At 36.2% G+C, this 21420-nt stretch overlaps 1 protein-coding gene across 2 annotated transcripts in view; it reads left to right on the top strand.

Annotated features, from left to right (window-relative positions):
* ARHGEF38 (Rho guanine nucleotide exchange factor 38) overlaps nt 1–21420 on the top strand; it is a 132703-nt gene that overhangs the window by 79026 nt on the left and 32257 nt on the right. The window contains exons 4-6 of one of the 2 annotated variants that reach the window (XM_015062612.3): nt 2947–3094; nt 10034–10051; nt 20629–20828. In XM_015062612.3, coding sequence (XP_014918098.2) covers nt 2947–3094; nt 10034–10051; nt 20629–20828 — 366 coding nt within the window. The remainder of the gene's footprint in view (nt 1–2946; nt 3095–10033; nt 10052–20628; nt 20829–21420) is intronic. The other variant, XM_027061842.2, reaches the window with a different exon arrangement.

The following is a 21420-nucleotide window of genomic DNA, read 5'->3' as shown; positions in this document are numbered from 1 at the left end:
TTATGTTACCGTGGAAACAGAATCACTTTTTTGCTGCAAGACACATCGCTTTATCTGCATTATTATGAAGCAGAATATATTGGTAGGGCTGGAAGGGGAATCAAATATTCTGCCCGCCAGTGTTGTACTTGGCCTTTGGGTGAATAAATGACTTTCAATTAGAGTGCTTAAATATCTTTTAACTTTAATAATTGTTCTTAGATCCCCAACAGAATTTTACTTGGAAAAGAGTAAAAAATTTGACTCTGCTAGTAAGGAGAGAGCTATAAATTCTTTCAAACTACACCACTTCTGTTAAAAATATATGTGAGTGTGGGTGTGCACGTGCACGAGACTTTACAATTAATGGTTTCATTGTGTGTAAAATAAATGTCTTTGTCCCTTGTTTTTTGACTTTATGACTTGATCCTACTGCAGATTTATGAGGTTGTCCTTACCTCTTCCTTTCTTTGTCTTTACTCTAAACTGCTTTGTAGTGAACACATATTTGTAATCCTATCTTGGGTTGGGCTGTCTGTATCCAGATCCTTTCTGGACTTGCTGCTGAGTTTCACCCGGGCCTGTCACTCACTCCCACTTCTGGGTCATGATTCCTTTCGGCAGCCAAAGTCCTTGCTCTACCCTGCACTGTTACTCTCGTTCCCAAGCCTACATTTAGTTACTATACTATTTTATTTTCTCTTCTTGGAACTACTCTATTTCTTACTGTTTGTGTTGCTGTCTTGAAGACCAAATCTGCCAAAATTATACTGGTGGAAGGATGAATTCAGTAAAATCCCAGGAACAAAATAAAAATCCCTCATCCCTTCGGTTCCAAAGATGCTCACAGACACTGAGTTTCCATACAAGTCCAGAAAAAGCGCTACTAAAAAACAAACAAGACACACACCCACACACCTGCACACGCATATGTGCACATGCACACACACACACAGTCTGAAATCCGATCTAATGGAAAGGGAAGGAAAGTCTTTTACTGGCTCGATATAAATTAGAACAGAATGTGATACTTTAAAAGTACTAGTGTTTTAATTCTAGAGATAGTAGAATAGCATTAAGAGACAAGTGATATTTATTGAGCAACTAGTTAGTTCCAGATGTTTGGTTTTTTTTTACATCTATGTTCCATTTAATTCTCAAATTCATCCTCAGGGGTGATGAGAACTGAGATACTCAGTTACCACCCAAACCCTAAACAACAATGATTTCTGATTCTGAGTTCAGTGTTCTTTCCAACCACACCACTTTGTGTAGTGTCCAGCAAAGCTCTAATGTGTTGGGGGCTGACATCTGAGGAAAAACTGAGGCGAAGATAGCCTCTAATCCTGACTTTGCCTCCACCGGACTTTGGAAAATCATACATGTGTTTCAAACTCAGATTTGTCCATCCTTGTTTAATAGGGATAAATAACCTCTTATTTCCTTACACATAATAGGGAATTAAGCAGTTAATATGCGCAAAGCATGCTGAAAATACAAAGGGCATTCTATTTCCATAGGAAGAATGACTTACTGTTGTTACTGTAATAGCTGCAGATTGGTAGGTCCATGTAACTCTCAATCAGTTCAATCCCAAATCATTGTCAAGACCACATTTGCAGTATCTTTGAGAGCAGATGCTAGCACATATTTCTTCTGTCTCCCAAATCATCTTAACACAGTGCTGGATTATGTAGTGGATACTTAATATATATTTTCAAGTGATGGAGTGGGTCATTAAATCCAACTATTCAATATCTGCTTGAGCCATCAGTTACAGACCCAATTTTATCATAATATCAAAAAGGATGCCTTAAATGCTTGGACACAATTAGCCCAAGTTGTTATATGAAGATACAGTGATAAAACTCTGGTTTATAGTAGTATCCAACTGAGTTTTAACAGGAATAATGGCCAATTCTTCTACTATCACATATAAGGAAATATTTTATATCCCTAAACTCTATTGCTTGTCTTTCAGATACCAAGGGAAATGTTAGCTGAATAAATAGTAAAAGAAAATAATTTACATTGAACCTGAAATTTCACTTTCCTTACCTCTAAAAAATTAGCAATAATTGCTCCATTTTGAGCATTTACTATGTATGAACTGTACTCTACACACTACCTCTTTAATTTTTATAATGAGCATATAAAATTGGATCTATTATTGTGCCTATAATAATAAAAATAATAATCTGATTCTGGGAGGAATCAGATTCAGAGAGCCAAAGTAACTTGTCCAAGTCGTTACCTGTCCAAGTCTGTAACACAGCCTGATTCAAACCCATACAGACTGATTCTAAAGTGTTTTCCTTAACTGGGATCCTCCACATCAGTCAAATGCATAAAGTCACCTTTGAGAAAACCAACCTTCTTTTGCTGCCTATCTCCATTAAGCTCTTTATCCTGCATTTTATAAATGAGAGGAAGGAAGGGAAGAAAAAAGGAGGGAGGGAAGAATAAGGGGAAAGGAAAGGAAAAGAAAGGATAGGAAAGGAAAGGAAAGGAAAGGAAAGGAAAGGAAGGGGAAGGAGAGGAAGGGGAAGGAGAGGAAGGGGAAGGAGAGGAAGGGGAAGGGGAAGAGGAAGGGAAAGGGAAAGGGAAAGGAAAGGAAAGGAAAGGAAAGGAAAGGAAAGGAAAGGAAAGGAAAGGAAGGGGAAGGAAAGGAAGGGGAAGGGGAAGGGAAAGGGAAAGGAAAGGGAAAGGGAAAGGGGAAGGGGAAGGGAAAGGGAAAGGGAAAGGGAAAGGGAAAGGGAAAGGAAAGGAAAGGAAAGGAAAGGAAAGGAAAGGTAAGGAAAGGAAAGGAAAAAGAAAAGGAACGTCTTCCACCCCTCCTGAGTAACCTGGGGATGAAGTGGGACCTATCCAACTTCTTAACACTAGTCACCGTTGTCAAATAGTAAATATGTGGAATGTCAGTTTGGTTGACTTGATGTCATTTTGCCTTTGTTTTACATTTTTCAGGAGAAGTATTCTTGCAGATTAAAGGGCCCCTGGAAGATATTTATAAAATCTACTGCTACCACCATGATGAGGCGCACAGTGTACTGGAATCCTATGAAAAGGAGGAAGAGCTGAAGCAACATTTGAGCCACTGTATCCAGTCCTTAAAGTAAGGCCTTTTCAAATGATGATTTCCATGCCTAGCAGGGAACATTTTAACTGGATGTAGATGAAAGTTCTCACATAAATCCTATATTTGATGAGGCTTGCTGGGAGCTCCACTTTGTGTTCTCTTTATGAAAAGCTGACATGCCAGAAACCCTGATTGACTCTTTTCTCCCCCCTGTGAGCATGACTAAAAATAACATGGGAGAAGATTCAGGGCTCTGTAGAGATAGAAAAATGCAATATCAAAAAATGAAATGTGGAAGAAAAGGCCCTTCTTAAAGCTGTTGTTACCTCCCTGCCCACCCCCCACCATGAGACAGCATGGGGCACCGTGACCACTGCAGCATGTGGAATAATAAAGTTAGTGGAATGTTCCATGGTTCTCTGATGGCTCTCACTTTTCCCCAGATTCACTAGACCAGGTTCAGTCAGACCCTGTTCAAGTTAGTTTCAGGAGTTAGTTATGCCTTCCTTCTTTATCCTTAAAGTTTTGGTGCTACATAATATACATTTTTTTTAATCTGGAGGAAATTATTCACCATAAAAATCTAAAAAATATAAGGAAGTACAAATAAGACAAAAAACACTTGCTATTCCATGTATTAACTCTTTGCTAGATCATGTATTAACCACAGCTTGCATTTTTTCTGATTTTATTTATATGCATAAATATGGATATGTGTTTGGGTTGATTCTCCTAAATGGAATTGGTATCTTATTTTGTATGCAGTGTTCTACCACATGAAGCTAAAGCCGACATTTCTGCCCTACTCCACATCTTACCTAGTTGTTCTATTGTGGTGTTTCATTTCTAAGGATTACCCATTGTCAAAGAATTAACCAGAGAGAGTTGTGATATCTTAATCAAAGCATACCCAGCAGTCTGAGCCTCTAGCATATTCCCCCATTAAGTACTCTATTGCAGGAGGACAAATATGGGGGTCTTAATGTGTTACAAGAGGTTGGTAGCTAAATTAAAATGAGATCATGAGACTACAGTAATCCCCCATCTTATCCATGGGAGATACGTTCCAAGACCCCCCCACACACTGGATTTCTGAAAACTTGGATAGTACCAAACCCTATATATACTATGTTTTTTGTATACATTCATACCTATACCTACGATAAAGTTTAATTTATAAATTAGGCATGGTAAGAATTTAACAACAATAACTAAAATTGAACAATTATAACAATATACTGCAATAAAAGTTATATGGTCTGTCTCTCAAAATACCTTGTTGTACTATACTCACCCTTCTTCTTGTGATAATGAGAGATGATAAAATGCCTCCATGATGATGCGATGAAGTTAGGTGAATGACATAGGCCTTGAGAAGTAGTGTTAGGCTACTATGGACCTGCTTAGGATCAGTCATCGGAAGGAGGACCATCTGCTTTCGGATCACGGTTTTTCCGTAGTAACAGAAATCCCAAGAAATGAACCCATGGATAGGGGAATTACTGGTCTCTGGAAAATGTCTTTCCAGGGGAGAGCTGGGATTGAAAGTGGGTTTAAACAGGAGCCAAATAATTTTTAAAAATTAACGTTACTGCCCTCTATTGGTCATTAAGTTGTTGCAGTTCTTTACCCATTTTTCATATCATGGAAAGACTATATTCAAGTCGCAAAATCACAAGCATTTATGTAGTGCTTATACTATACCGAGCATAGCTCTGGGTGCTGAAAATAAAAAAAATAATAATAATAAATGAGAATTCAGGTAACTCTTAAAGATAATATGTGACGTGTAGCTCCAGTTGAGTATTTTTCCACTATTTGCAGTTTAGTTCAGTGTTAGAAATCAATTCGGAGAAACCTGGAAGTTCGAAGTTGTATCCATGTAAATAAATTCATATATTAAAAGCAACATTGTCTAAATATGTATGGAGAAATAATGGTGTTATCCGGGGTGTGAATATCTACTTTTCCTACCTTATACTAGTGGCAAGATCTTATCAGTAAATGTCTTACTTGAGTCACTCTCCTTCAATTTCTAGAAATAAAAATCTCACAGCAAGTGAACAACTAGGACCTTTAACTATCGCTCCAACTACAACCTCAGGAATGGAGGTCCATACCAGGAACGGATGTAGCTAATTTACTTTGGCATGTGCTCCTAACAGCTGACTAGAAGTGGGGCTGTCTGTTCAGAGTGGGGTGGACACTAGTTTATTCATCATTAAGGCTTTTGACTCCTAAGGGAAAGAAATGGACCCTGCCAGAATACTCCATTAGGCAGTGTAGTTCAGTATCATACCCCCTAAAAGCAGCTAAAAGGCAGAGGTAATTTTGAAACATCATGAAGTATCAATTACTAAAAATGACTTTCAGACCCAATGACTTATTTGATCTTTTTCTGAAAGCCTTGAGTTATTGCCCTGGTGGATGTCCCAAATCTTGTGTATTCAGCACTACTCTGATTCTAGGGAGTAATTTCAGGCACTGGAAGGTGCTAAGGTTTAGAAAGCACAAAAATCCAAGCAAAGTAATATTGACACTACTATTTCTTACGGGAAAGAAAAATCAAAATAAAATAGCTTAAGTTAGAGCTATTTTCCCAAAAGTTGCCTTTCCATGAAAATAAAGTTGATGATGAATTGTACTGGTCTGCCCAAAAGCTGAGAGCAGAATTATTGACATTACTATAATACTGGCTTCAATTGAGCTAAGCTTTAAATTCTGAGAAACAGGTTTTTAAACAGGTTTATAGGCCAAAGAGAGTCTGGAACACCCCAAGGGCTTGGTTTCCCTTGCCAAGTAATCAGTCAAAGCTATTACTGGGGCTCTGCCTTCTCCTTGTGGCTAAATAACAGAGCCCAAGTGCACAGTTGCCAATTTCTAATGAATATTAGGTGTGGCCTTCATTTCTACCGTGCAAGGGGATATTGAAGCAATATCCATGACAGAGGTGGCTTCAGGTCTCAGAAGTTAAAGCAGATTTTAAGCAACTTAGGTTGCATTTGAACTAAAATTAAAATATGTTTATTGAGGGCCTAATAAATATTTATAAAAGTACTAGATAATGTTGAAAAAAACCCACATATATATGCATAGTTCTTGCCTCCTAGGATCACACTTTCTACTTGGGTAGATAAACAAAACCATCTGGAAAGTTTAATAACAATACCAAAGTTAATTTAAATAACACACCAGAAGCTGTCACGGTAAGGTTAAAGACTAATTTCCAAAAGGAGGGTAGAGAGATTTCCTGGTTCTGTAACAGACTTGAGCTCATAACCCTTGGCTATTCTTTGAAGCCCATTATCTTTCAAAAGAGAAAATAATATTTGTATCTAGAAAATAATTTTGAATCCCTTTGAAACATTAGGACAGCATTTCCTGGTGTATGATTTCCCCTGTGTCAGATCCACAGGGATGTGTATTAAAACTGCACATTCCTAGGCTCTGCTCCAGACATACATACATACATACATACATACATACATACATACATAAATAGGACTGCTGGGGGTCCAGTCCAAGAAGCTATGGATTAACTAGCACCCTCAGGTGATTGTGGATACATACTCAGGCTAAGAACCACTTCAGAAGGAGAAATCAGTACTTACTAGCTGCTTTCCCTGAAGCATACGGACTTTCTTCATAACTATAGACACCATCTAAGCAGTAATTTCAGGGTTTGGGGACCTTAAGAAAGAAAAGGCTAAAACTTTCTGGGAGTGCAGTATCACATCTACATCTGTAACTTACAAATTGGAAATCTGCAAATTTTTATTTATTCAACAAGGAATATTTACAGAATCTCATTAGTGACCCGTAAGATTGCATGAAATGCTATTAATACAGTCTCTAAATTTATGGAAGTCATTTGCTAAAGCTCTGGTTACTTAGCCTCTTTGGGGTTATTTAAGGCTTCTGATCTGTATGTGAAAATGAAAAATAGAATAGCTATAAATGCAAGTGTAACTATAATTAGAATAGCCTGTCTGCTACCTCCTTATTCTGTTTTTCTAGCTATAAATACCACCAAATCCCTGCTGCCTTTCAGAGGCGCTAGAGATCTGTTTATTTTGTAATAGATAAAGAATGAAGGGGCTTTTCCAAGTTTTTTGGTAGTTGGAAGACACATTCCTAGCTTTATGTCTAGTTGTTATAAATTTGTATATATTTTTCTTTTTCCTAACCAAAGCCACCATCCTTGGGAGGAAAACTAACTTCTCATCATGTGGGTGCTTTGGCTGTTTGTAATACTACTACAGTTTCTCCATTCAGAGAGGAAGCTAAAAGCTTGTGCAATGCAGAATCTAAAGGAATAGAGCTTAATTTGTTCACCATATTTTATACTTCTTAATGATATTCTAAAAAACGTTCCAAGTAAAAACTAAAATCATTTTTGAGGGGTGCCTGGTTGGCTCAGTCGGTTAAGCATCTGACTTTTGATTTCAGCTCAGGTCATGATCTCACAGTTTGCAAGTTCGAGCCCCGTGTCAGGCTCTGAGATGACAGTGCGGAGCCTGTTTGGGATTCTCTCTTTCCCTCTCTCTCTGCCCTTTCCCTGTTTGTTTTCTATCTCTCTCTCTCGCTCTCAAAATAAATAATAAAGTAAACATGAAAAATATTTTTAATCATTTTTGAAATTTTTCTCAATTCCTTGTTGTATGGCACCATGTTTGAACAAAGACTATTATAATTATGAAACAGCCACATAAAAACTTCTGTTAATTTTAAGTCAAATTATAATGAGGCCATGAGGGTTAGAGGTGTGGTGAGGGTTGTATTAAATTACTTTTATCCCATAAAAGGGTAAATGGACACAATTTAACTTCCTCCTTCCTGAATTGTCTTGGCTGGGGTGAACTTCTGGAAAGTTTTAGCCTAAAGGGGAGAAGTTTTAAAATGAGGAGCAAATAAAAAGGAGACATTATAAGGTAGTACTATTATTATAGGTTTTCCCTGTTGGAAAATCTCTCAGGTTCCTTTTTATAAAATGCTATACTGACATTAAATACAGTGTTTAATTTATGTTATAATATTTGTTTTATTTGGTTGAAATAAATGAAATAGAGAAAAAAATTCTATGTCTTCTTTAGGAGTTAAAAGAACAATCTTTTATTTCAACTTCAAATTTTCTGTTTGGTTCCAAAATTATCATGTTGTTCAGTTGTTTGCCCCGTAGAAAAATGCATTTATATTTTTATTCAACTTTTCCCCCAAATTTTCTGATCTATGATCCATAGAGCATACTGAGAAAATGAAATTCCTCATTAGAAGGGGACAGAAATTGAGATTAAAATGTGAATTCAAATAAATGGAAGGAAATGTTGCATGGGGGGTGGGTAATAGTGCAATTTCTTTCATTCAAGTAGAAGCATTCTTCAAATAGCATTTAATAATTGCCTAAAATGATAACAGTTGCTGATTTAAAAAAAAAAAACTTATGATTCTCTGCTTGATTACAACAAGGAAATCTTAGATTCAGCAGAACCCAGTTATTTCAAGATGTCTAGGAATCCATTCATAAGAAGATGTGTGAAGAGAGAAGGACAAACTGTTTTACATATATGTATACCATTGTTTTCCACATATGTAGAGTACTGGGGTTAATTTTTTCAAACCTTTTAAATCCATTAAATCTATGAAATTCAACATGGGTATTTATCATAGATTTTCTTCTCAATCATAGAATATGAAAACACTATTTATTGTTATGAGATGAGGTCACAAAAATTTTTCATATTGAAAATATTCATTGTATTCCAAAAGACTGGAAACCAGAGGTCGAGGTGATCAGGTTATGAACACAGTTTACTGCTTTATTTCTTTATAGCTATATGAAGCTTTTGGAAGAAAATTTCTATCTCCTTTCTGCCTGAAATTTAACTTGAATGATTCCCACTTCTTTTCTTGTTAATTAATTAATTTGACAAATATGTCTTGTACTCCTACCTGATGCCAGTCACTTTTTCAGGTACTGGGGCTACAGCAGAGAACAGAGCAAGCACACATTCTTGCCCTCATTCAGATGGGGAGCAGAGAGATAACAACAAATGAAATAACTGTATGGTATATTAGAAAGTGACAGTGTCACGGAGAGAAATAAAGCAGAAAAAGAGGGTAAAACGTAGAGTAGGAGGCATGGCACAATTTTTAAAAGTTTGTTTTAAAGGCACTTTAGGAAGGTTGCACTAGGAAGGTTTCACTAGGAAGAAACATTTGAGCAAAGACCTGAAGGAGATACCTGAGCCAAGAGCAACCAGGCAGAAGAACTGCAAGTGCCAGACCTGGAGGCAGAAGCTTGTCTTAAGACTATAAAGACTATAAAAAGAGTCCTGTGCTGTTGCCATAGTTTGGAGGAAGTTTGGGAACAACAGGAAATGAGGTAGACAGGAAGTGGAAGGAGAGGCAGATCACATTGCCTTGAAGGACTTCCATTTTTCCTGAGCTAGATGTAAGCCACAAAACTAGCAATGGCTAGTGAAAGTTTTTGTGAATTTTGATAATTAGTGAATTGTCATATTGAATAGGTGAATAGTTTATAACCTGGATAACACTGTATACAGAGATATTATGTAGCACTTGAGGGTAGCTTTCTACAAGTCAATTACAGTTTACTTTGTAGTGTTATAATCTCAATTTCTCCTGTCACTATGTTTAACCAATTCTATTCTCTCTTTTCATAATGTAAAAAAATTGATGTTTAAATCCATTTTCACATGATCAAAATTTACTGATTACAATCTGAATCAATAGTTTTTAATCTTATATAGAGTGTGAAACAAAGTTGGTGTAGACAAGATACAGGTAAAATTTAAGGGATGTGATTATAAAATAATGAGACTAATTCTATAAAACATTCATGAAAATAACATCACTTCATTTTATGTAATAAAAATTTAAGGGTTTTATAATGTTTGCATATTGCCTTAAGTATGTAGATTTACATTAATTTACTTTTCTCCTTCTCTCTTATAGGAAAATATACATGCAAGAGTAAGTACATTTGTTTTAATAATAGAAACCAAATGTAAAGCTCATGGAGAAAATGCTATTGAGTATTTCCAAAAATTCTAATTTTTGTTTTTTACAATTATGTTTATTGCTTCTGATACATTATTTCCAATTTGCCTGAGGTAATCCTACATATTAAATTATCTCATATATTTTACAAAATGTATTAAAAGAATCCTGGGGTATAATATTTAATAAATCACAACTTTGCTGGTTCCAGGAACTCTTTAGGAACTGCTCATCGCATGTATGTTTAGGAACTTATTGTGTCCAAAACATACCTTCCTAAGAACAACATTAGTCTTTAAAAAAAAAAAAAACAAAAAACCTCAGATTAATACCATAATGTTTTTGAAGTTTCTATAGATTAATGTACAAAAGAAAAGATCTTCATGCATTGTAGTAAATATTGGGTTTCTTCCAATTTGGACTCTTATATGATTTACAGAGAAAAAATCAAACACACATATAAAATATATTTAATATACATAAAATATTAAGATGAAATAGTTTGTCACTAGGACAGTATAGAAGTCATCTTATCAAAATAACACAACATATACACAACACTTTGGAAGATGTCCATTTTTATAGAAGGAAAAAACATGTCTAGTCTAATACTGAAGGATGATAATGGCTTAAATACAAACACAGATCTACCAGGACTTTTAAAAAGTACACTTACTTTCATTTTTTTTAATGTTTATTTTATTTTTGAGAGAGAGAGACAGAGTGTGAGCAGGCAGTGCGGGGGGGGGGGGGGGTTAGTGGGGGGAGCAGAGAGAGGGATACAGAATCCAATGAAGGCTCCAGGCTCCTAGCTGTCAGCACAGAGCCCGATGCGGGGCTCGAACAGAGAGATCACAACCTGAGCTGAAGTTGGACGCTTAACTGACTGAGCCACCCAGGGGCCCCTAAAAAAGCATGTTTGCGGGGCGCCTGGGTGGCTCAGTCGGTTTAGCGTCCGACTTCGGCTCAGGTCGTGATCTCGCGGTCCGTGAGTTCGAGCCCCGCATCGGGTTCTGTGCTGACAGCTCGGAACCTGGAGCCTGCTTGTGATTCTGTGTCTCCCTCTATCTCTGACCTTCCCCCCATTCATGCTCTGTCTCTCTCTGCCTCAAAAATAAATAAACGTTAAAAAAAATTTTTAAAAAAAAGCATGTTTGCTTTAGCATGGTTAGTTAATTATCTAAAGGCCTGAGTTCCTAGTCTGTGTGTGTACTTGTGTACACGTGTGTACTTGTGTACGTGTGTGTGTGTGTGTGTGTGTTCTAAACTTATGAAACTGTACCTCAGGAAATACAAAAATGTATAAAATAAAAATTATATTAACTTAAGCTGTAAATACCGGTCATTTATGCTTTGGTGCAGAGTGACCATGAGGAAAGACAGAATTTCAGAAGTGAGGTGGAAGAACCAGGCATCGGACAGGGAACCTTAAACTAAGGCCTTGTGCTCGTGTCTTGGCCAAATTGAGATGTTAGTTTTTGACATACCGAACAGGCACCCAGTTTTCTCTCACTTTATAAGTCTTTTCTTTCAAAAGGGGGGGATATATATATATAGCATGCAAACAGATGTGAGTAGTGTTGTTCAATGAGTTCCTAATTCTGAGATCATCTCATGAAAAGGTGCATGATGGAAGGGGGCCTTTGTCCTTTCACACACTGTGATCCTCCTGGCTTCTCTTCAATGATAGTTGATGCATTTGGAGGGGTGGGAAAATTGCTGTCTCCTTAAAAAGCCTTTTGCTCCGGCATTGTGCCTAGGACTAGAGATTCACATAGAAGAACTATGTGAATTACACAAGAACTTCCTATGCTACAAATTCTGCTCAGGTTTCTTTTCCTAAAGTTTTTCTCCTGTGGTTATAAAGACCAGAGAGAGAGAGAGAGAGAGAGAGAAAGAGAGAGAAGAGAGGGAGAGAAAGATTCAGAGGAGAGTGAGAGATTCTTTTAATACAGTTCGCATGCACAGGCTCCCACATACAGAATACTTACAACAAACAGTACATTGTATTGAAATACTTGCTTAAAAATCGCTCTAGCTTTTAGGACAGTCCTGCTGCGTGGGAGTTAGCAGGCTTTGTATGCCCCCCCCCCAAGCCTATTCTATACATCAAGAACTGGAAAAGAGGACGAGCAATCCCAGCATGTGGCTGGATGAACATCAAAGGCACATTCGCCATGAGTTATTTTCCTTCCTGTTTCTCTCACTCTGGTCATGAGGCACACATGCTGCTACATAAAAGGGTAAAAGGCAATGTCAAGTGCTTTGTAATTGTTTGGCTCCTTAGCAGCTAAGGCCAAGAATATTGCAGCCAAGAGTGCATTTAGGAAATGTAGGTTTTTAGATGCTTCAGAAAAATTCCTTACCTATGGAAATGGAAAATTGTGTCTGGGTTCTTTTTTTACAATCGACATATTTAGAAATACAGAAAAAGATAAAGATGTTTATAACTTCTAACATGTTTATTTTGAATTATAATCTTATGCAAACTTCAAAGACAGTATTAAAGTGACAAGAATCATAGAATCCTGCACCAGAAAAATGCCCCCAAAGCATTTGATCCAAGTCCCATGTTCTAAAGCAAGAAAAACATAACTATTCTAAATTTAACAATCTCCAGAAATGCAATGTTTTATCTTTATGTTTTTCCACTTTTTTATATGCATCCTCTGTCTGACTGTGTATTCTTACCTTTGGATTCAGGATTTCTATCAATCTCAAAATGTTGTAGATTATTTTCATCTTTCTTAGGTTTTACATTTTTTTTTAATTATTAAAGAAACCCTGGAAAACGTAGAAAATCAAAATGAAGATAGTAGAGACAATTGGTAGTCACATTCCAGAGAGTTAACTCTTGTAGCATTTCAGGAGTCCCTTACTTCACTGAAATTTTTTCTACACACACACACACACACACACACACACACTGACTAACAAAGGACCGCTATATATTTCCTGTATGTCAACTTACTACCTCATTCATCAGTGTATCATGGACACCTTTCTATGTCAGTAAATATAAATCCACATTGCTTTATGACTGCATAATATTTTATCTGATGTATACACCACAGTTTAGTTTACCAAACCCTTATAGATACTTGAATTATGTCTATCTGTCTTATAAAGATTGATGTTATGTGTTCATTCTTATAAATGATATTTGTACAATAATTTGATTTTCTTAGAATGAGTTTCTAAAAGTGGAATTGCTAGATCAAAGGGCTTTTCATACTTACTGCCAGAAAATTTAAGAAAAGCTGAAATAATTTATATTCCCACTACCTGTGTATGAATTGTCCATTTATCTCCTATTAGCGAGCACTAGAAACATTTAATATGTGTTATCTTTATAACTTGTGGCAATGTAGGAGGCTCCAAATAGTATTATACTGTTTTAATTTTAATTAGTAATAATCTTTAGAATTTTTCATGTATGGTTAATTATTTGTACTCATCTAATTATCTTTTTATTGATTACTTTTATTGAGATGTTCATCTTTTCCTAATAAATTGATAGTGGCTCTTTAATTAGCAAGTGTATTAACACTTTTTCTGTTTGATGTGCTATAAATAATTCTTCTAGCTTATCATCTGACTTTTAACATGGTTTATGGCAGCTTCTGTTTTCATTTTTATCTGTATAGTATTGCAGAGCTAAATTTTAAAATAGATTTATCACTTTTTTCAACCATGGCTTTCAGATTTTGTCTTGTGCTTAAAAACTCCAAGATTGTTTTCAAGTGTAATCCCCTGTTTCCTTCAAATTCTTATAAGTTTCATTTTTAACATTTAGACCTTTGATCTATATGGAAATTGTTTCGGTATAAAGAATCCATTAATTTCATAATTTTTTTCTACATAGCTAGAAATTATCACAACACCTGATACTGAATAATTTATTTTTTTCCACAGAGTAGGAATGTCATATTTACCATTTACTTAATTTTCATACATACTTGTATTTATTTCTTGATTTTCCATTTTGTGCTATTCTTTCATCCATATATGTACCTATACCAAATGCTTTCAGTTTTGCAGCTTTATATTTTAATATAAGATATAACTAAAGTTGACCCTTAAACAGCATAGATATTGGGGTGCAAACCCCATGCAGTTGAAAATCCATGCATAACCTTTGACTCCCCCAGAACTTAACTGCTAGTAGGTTACTGTTGGCCAGAAGCCTTACTGGGAACATAGTCAGTTAACACATATTTTGTCCATTACATGTATTATATACTGTGTTCTTATAATAAAGTAAGCTAGAGGAAAGAAAATGTAATTAAGAAAATCATAAGGAAGAGAAAATATACTCAGTACTGTACTGTATATTTAAAAAATTCATGTATAGGTGAACACTCACAGTTCAAATTTGTGGTGTTCCAGGGGTCAACTGCAATCCCAGCCCAGTACTCTTCCTTTTCAGAATTTTCTTGGATATTCTTGAATGTTTCCTTTTTTAAAATGTTTGTCCTTTTGTTAAAATTATATGTGCTGTGGTTGGAAAAGCCAAATAGTTCTACAGGATTTAAGAAAAATAGTCCTCTCTTCACTTACCTGCCTCTTAAGGACATAAGTATTTTCACATCTTTTAGTTAATATTTTGGTACTTATCTTCATCAATCTAAAAACATGTTTGGTTTTCCCTTTTTTTAAAGTATATTTATTTATTTGGAGAGAGAGAGTGTATGTGTGTGTGCACATGCTAGCAAAGAGGGGCGGAGAGAGAGACTCCCAAGCTCTGTGCTATCAGCACAGAGCCCAATGAGGGGGGACTCCGTCCCACAAACCATGAGATCACGACCTGAGCAGAGATCAAGAGTTGGTTGCTTAACCAACTGAGACACCCAGGTGTCCCTGGTTTTTCTTTTTTAAGTATTATGTTTTGTCTTCCCCTGTAGAAGACAAGAATTTATCTCTCTTCCTATGCCATCTCTACTACACACACACACACACACACACACACACACACACACACCCTCCACATTTCTTCATTCTTCCTATGCAGTTACACTGTCATTTGGATTAGAGCCATCATCAGTATTTGATTTCTTATATGTGAGTATATCTGAGTAAATTTCTTTTCAAAGCTAAACCTTGGAAGAAACTGATTACTTGTTTTCCTGGGAAAACAAAAAATTGTCTCTATTTTTTTTTTAATTTTTTTTTTTTTGTTTTCCTTATTGTGATCATTAATGCCACACACTCACAGCCAGTCATCTCTTAAGACAGCCAGATATATTATGCATGCTATCAACTTCATCTCCCTAAAAAAGCCTCTCCCAGAGCCCTTCTGACTTACTGAGTCTGCACTGGGTGACTGGGCACAGCCATCTTTAAGGAACTCTCCTCCTGGCATCCTGGAGAATCTTTGCCTCTCCCCTATTTTTAGTACCTCCTTCAATAGTTTTCTATGTTTGCCAAGAAAGTAAAATTTTAGGAAATTTTATATCTCCCAAAATCTTTATTTTACCCTTACACATGATTTATAATTTGATCAAGTATAGGATTCTAAATCGAAAATCCTTCATCTTCAGAATTTTAAGGGTAATTCTTCATCATTTTCTAGCTTTCAGTGTCGCTACTAAAATCTGAAGCTTCTTCTGATTCTTAATTGTATGTTCGTACCCATTTGCTTGTATGTTTCTCTAAAGGATTGGAGGGTCTTCTTTTTGTCTCCAATAGTCTCAAGTTTCATGAATTCCCAAGTGTGAATCCATCTCATCCATTGTGCTGGATCCTCACCAAGTTCTTTCAACATGCTAACTCATGTCCTGTTCTTGAATTATTTTACTGATGATTTCTTCCCCATATTTGCTCTGTTCTTGGTTTCTGGGACTCTAATTATTTCAATATTGGATCTTTTAAACCAGTCTTCTCTTTTTTTTTTTTTTTTTTTTTTTTTAATTTTTTTCTTCTCTTTTCTATCCCTTTGTATTTTTTGTTCTTCTTTCTGGAAAGTTCCTGAACATTTTCTCCAACACTTGTGAGATTTTATTTCAGCTATTATCCTTTTAATTTCCTAGAGCTCTTTCTTAGTTCTTCAAATGATCTGACTTATTTGTATAGCACCCTAAAAATTAGGCTGTTTCTTTTTTTAATGTTTATTTTTGAGAGACTGAGAGCGAGTGCGTGAGCAGGGGAGGGGCAGAGAGAGAGGGAAATAGAGGATCCAAAGTGGGCTCTGTGCTGAGAGCCCCATTTGGGGCTCAAACTCATGAACAGTGAGATCATGACCTGAGCTGAAGTCGGATGCTTAACCAACTGAGCCACCCAGACACCCCTAGGCTGTTTCTTAAACAGGTTTGCAACTAGTCCTTCTTATTCTAAGCCCCACCTCTCCCTCTCTCCACTTCCACAGGTTCTCAGGGAGTCTAATTGATGAATCTTCGGAGGAATGATTAACTTATTGCCTCTCCATATTACTGGCTCTCTCTGGTCTGAAACTCTCTGGTAATGAATCAATTACCATTAATTCATTTTCCTTACATCTTCCTTTAAGAAAAATTTTTTTAATGTTTATTTATTTTTGAGAGAGAGAGACAGCAGACTGCAAGTGGGGGAGGGCCAGAGACAGAGAGGGAGACACAGAATCTGAAGCAGGTTCCAAGCTCTGAGCTGTGAGATCATGACGTGAGCCAAAGTCAGATGCTCAACCAATGAGCCACCCAGGCACCCCTTCTTCACATCTTCTAATACTTAATAGTGCGTATTTATTTTTACAACAATTTTTTATTTATGTCAAATGCTATTTCGTTATTATTTGTATAGCAATGTACAGCTTTTTTCTAAAATTGACTTAAGGTGTTTTAAAAGGAGAGTGAATGAAAATAAATTCAATAATAGTACACATGGTTTGTGGCTACTGTAAAATAAATATTAAATTTAGGATACTTGTGATCATAAAACAGAGGAAATTCAAAGTAATATGATCGATAGTTAAATGATTATTTTCCCTTCCTCTTGTTTTCTCCCTCTAATTAAGATATATTGGTGTACCTCAGTCTCATATATCTGATTTTTTTATCTGTCACCACAGTTTTTACAATGTTTAAACATCATTTTTATTTTCATTGTGCCACTGTTTTCTTGTGTTTGTTGTGAAGCTCTTTACAGCCAAACTGGATGCTGCTAAAACAAAGCCAGCTGTGTTTACTGGACTTTGTAAAGTCCTAATAATTCACAATGAGATTAGCGTAGCTCCTTATGTACTAAATGCTTGCCAAAGTATTCATAATAAGACAGAAGAAGAAGAAACAGAATTACAAATGAATGACTACCTTGGTTTTTAGCCCAGTGTGTATGGGAAATTGTTATGCATTTGGTTACTTTCTGTTGGGGATGCATGTGATAATTGGGTGTTTGGCTGAGCTGAGTTATATCACACATAGGACTCATTTGCCTCTCATAGTTATCAGAACTTAATCTTACTGGAAAGGATTAGGTGGGGTGAATGCCTGGAGTGTCATTATCTTAAAAGACATCCTCTATCTTTTCTACCATATTGCTTGTCTGTGTGATGCAGATATCAGAACATCATTGCTCATCACTTGGGCAACTGTCCAAAGTATGTGTCTGGAGACAAAAGTGTCTGAGAGATTTCTCATTTTTGAGAAAGCCTTTTTAAATAATTGCATTGTGACACTTTTAAGAGAAAGAGTAATAATTAATAATTGTTATTATTGCCCCTTGAAACATAAACGAGAGAGAATAGAACTTTGATATCAGAAAGTAATGGAAAAAGAAGTAATGATAAGGTGTGGACACTCTAAAGGGCTGAGGCTGTTTTTTTTTTGAAAGATCTTAAGCTCAGAGTTACAAGTATGGCCTAAAGGCCATACATCTGGGTTTTTTTCCCCTGTAATTAAAAATGTTAAATATGTACATAACAATAGACCACACTAATAAACTATCTTATTAAAGTTGGGTTTTCTTTGATTGAGTTGTTTGATTATATTCATATTTTGATGGCATTTTCAGTGATTTTTAGAGGATTAAATAAACTAATATTTGGTGATAGTCAAAGGAAAACCTCAGAAGAAATTCTGATCATATTCACACAGATAAAATGATTTCTTCTCATCAAGTTAATACCTTCCATATTCCTGACTTGTTCTTATTTAAGGGAATTATTTTTACTTAAGTGTCTAAACTGTTGTATTGTTGAAGAATCTCTGTTAAGATACATATAAATGCTGTATTTCATATTCAGATGTTTTGCTTTTGATATACCATCAGTTAGAAAATATATTTTTAGTTGCTTTTTTATTTATTTTTTATTTTAGAGAGAGAGAGAAAGAGAGCACATAAGCAGAGGAGAAGAGGGGCAGAGGGACAGAGGGAGAGAATCTCAAGTAGGCTCCATGCTCAGTGCAGAGCCCGACACGGGGCTCGATTCCATGACCCTGGGATCATGATCTGAGCTGAAATCAAGTCATACGCTCAACTGACCAAGCCACCCAGGCACCCCTAGTTACTTTTCTCAGTATTCATAATAGATTTACATTTTTTTCCCCTCCACTTCACCCTGTCCTCTTGGAAACCAACAACATCTCTCTTTCCCTTTCTCCCTCATTCCCTCCTTACCATCCTGTCTCCTTACATCCCTTCCTCCCGTCCTTAATGGATTTTGTGTAAATGGGTAGAAAGTGCAAGATAAATCACACTAAAGCAGCTCTTTACTCCCTTGCAAACCTTTAATATTTACTTTGAATTTCCTCAAAAGAAAAAAAAAAAAGGTTGCCACTTGGTTTGCTTCTGTCTTTGTCTTTATTATAGTATCATCATTTTCTCAGCATGTGATAAAGCTCCTCGGTCTAGTATTCATGACCACTGTGCAATTTTTTTGGAAAAAAATTCAATGTAAAATAAAAGCACCTTACAGAAAATCTGAAATCTATCATTTCAATCTACAAATATTCATTGAGAAAATATGTATGTCAGGCTGGAGATAGAGTGATGACAGAGAAATTGAGCATAAACTGATAAATAGGGAAACAAAATGATTGCAGATAGTTGATAAGTGCTACAATAAAAATGAAAATGGGGAGATGTGTCAGAGAGTGACTGGTGTGTGTATGTGTGCACATACACATGATAATCAAAGTTCCCTAGTTTCTCATTTTTCAAATGAAGAGTTTAGTTAGATGATCTCTAAGGTGTTTTCAGGCCTTTTCTAATGATAAACTTTTCTAATTTTATCCAAAGTCTTTTAGATCCATTTCACTATTCCAGTGATGTGGTGTGTTGTCTGTCCCTATTAATATTTAGAAATAATAATTAAAGAATAAAAAATTCACCTATTAAGATTGGAAAGCTGTCTATATTCTTACCTACCAAAAACAAATACACAAACAAACAAAAACAAAAACAAAACCCCCAAAACTCAAACCAAACAAACAAAAAACCTAAAGGAAAACCAATAGGTTTATCTGTCCACCAGAAGGGATTCAAAGCACAATTTCTGTCCATGCTTATTTACAGTGTCTCTTTATTTGCCTCTTGACATAAAAAGGCTTTTAGAAATCTGACTTCTCACTAAAAAATGCATGACAGTGGGTTAGGCAATGACATGACCAAGATTTCAGCTTTTTTGCTTCCTGTGAACTGCTTGGCCAATTGGAATGACTCTATTCTCATGTCAGAACTCCGAAAGAGAGAGTCAGCCAGGTGTGCTCACTTGTATGTAGCCGTTTGAAGATCTGTTGGTTAAGAAGAATTCCATGTGGAAAATCATGCAAAGTCATGTGATAGCAATGATTAGTGACAGTGGTGGCATTAATAATATTCAGAGAACTGTTGCATTTATTAGAAATGTCTTCTGGGAACTGTGGTAGAACCTCTGAAACATTATAAATTCAACTATTCAATTTGGTAGAAGAGAGAAGACAATGATTTCTTTCGTCTATACTTGGCAAGTCATGTTTTAAATAATGAATTTATTTTCCTTGCTAATAATCACAAAAATATCTCCAGGAAGATGTAGTTTTCTTGGTTGTCTTTGCAAAAAAGGAATTCTGAATTGTTTCCCACTATTATTATGAATCTTGTCATTAAAAAAAAAACAAAAAAGGTAAGTGGAACATGGATGGAAATCCTGCTTTGAGTCCTTTTTGGTGGACAGATATACTCATGTGTTTTCTTTTAGGTTTTTAGTAGTAGGATGTTTCAGTCTGGCTTCTTTCTGTCATCCATTGCTCTTGCTTTATTTTTAGAAATTGTGTACAGGGTCACCTGGGTGGCTTAGTTGGTTAAGCGTCCAACTTCAGCTCAGGTCATGATCTCACAGTTCATGAGTTTAAGCCCCACATCGGGCTCTCTGCTATCAGTGCAGAGCCTGCTTTGGATCCTCTCTGCCTCTCCCCTGCTCATTCCCTCTCTCTCTCTCAAAAAATAAATAAACATTTAAAAATAAAATTGTATGCAGCCAAATGGAGGAAAAATAAAGGAGAAAAACAGTTTCAGGATTAATGATAAAAATCACAAAAATGAAAAGGAGTTAATAAGACAAATGTCTGTGAAACTGATATTATTTATCTCTATTATAGAGGCAAGCCAAACTTACTGGACATGGGCTCTTTGATGATCAAACCAATCCAGCGTGTAATGAAATACCCACTACTGCTCTGTGAACTCCAGGGCTCCACCCCTCCCTCTCACCCAGACTTCAGGGCGCTCGGGGATGCCTTCACTGCAGTGAAAGACATTAATGTGAACATCAATGAACTTAAAAGACGGAAAGATTTAGGTAAGAGGAGACATGATGAATTGAGTGTTTTCTGTGACTGGAGTGTTCTGCTTCTGAGAATCAGAATATCTAAGTAGTTACAGCAGTTGTGGTGATCATGGTCATCTGATATCTAGAGTTAGAGGCCAGGGAGGAGAGTGTGATTTTGTCTGGGTTCAGGAAATCATGAGGCACACACACACACACACACACACACACACACACACACAAAATGACAAATTTTTAAAAATTAAGCAGCCCTATACTCAACCTCTGTTGCCCACTGCACACCTGGTGACATACTGTGGCCTGAAGAAACCATAGCGCGTCGTCCTCCTGTCACTGGCGGTATGTGTGGCAAGGAGAGATGGCGTGGCCAAGTAGCTGGAGCCGTGGGAATCTAGAGGTTGGTGAAACGGATGGTGAAACAGGTCCAGCTGCTGCTACATAGAGCTCATCTGGTTCTGGCACATTAGGAATGGAGATTTTGTAGCAATAATTGTTTCACTGAAGTGAACAAGTATATTTCTTTCTCAAATTAACAAATTATTGCTAAGCATTTGTTAGCTAAGATGTAAAATTTGTGTCTGAAGTGGAATGTAGATTTCAGAAC

This window comes from Acinonyx jubatus, chromosome B1, assembly GCF_027475565.1.
Source record: "Acinonyx jubatus isolate Ajub_Pintada_27869175 chromosome B1, VMU_Ajub_asm_v1.0, whole genome shotgun sequence".
In the NCBI taxonomy this organism is placed as follows: Eukaryota; Metazoa; Chordata; class Mammalia; order Carnivora; family Felidae; genus Acinonyx; species Acinonyx jubatus.
The sequence above is the reverse complement of the archived record's forward strand: the minus strand, read 5'-3'. Positions and strand labels throughout refer to the sequence as shown.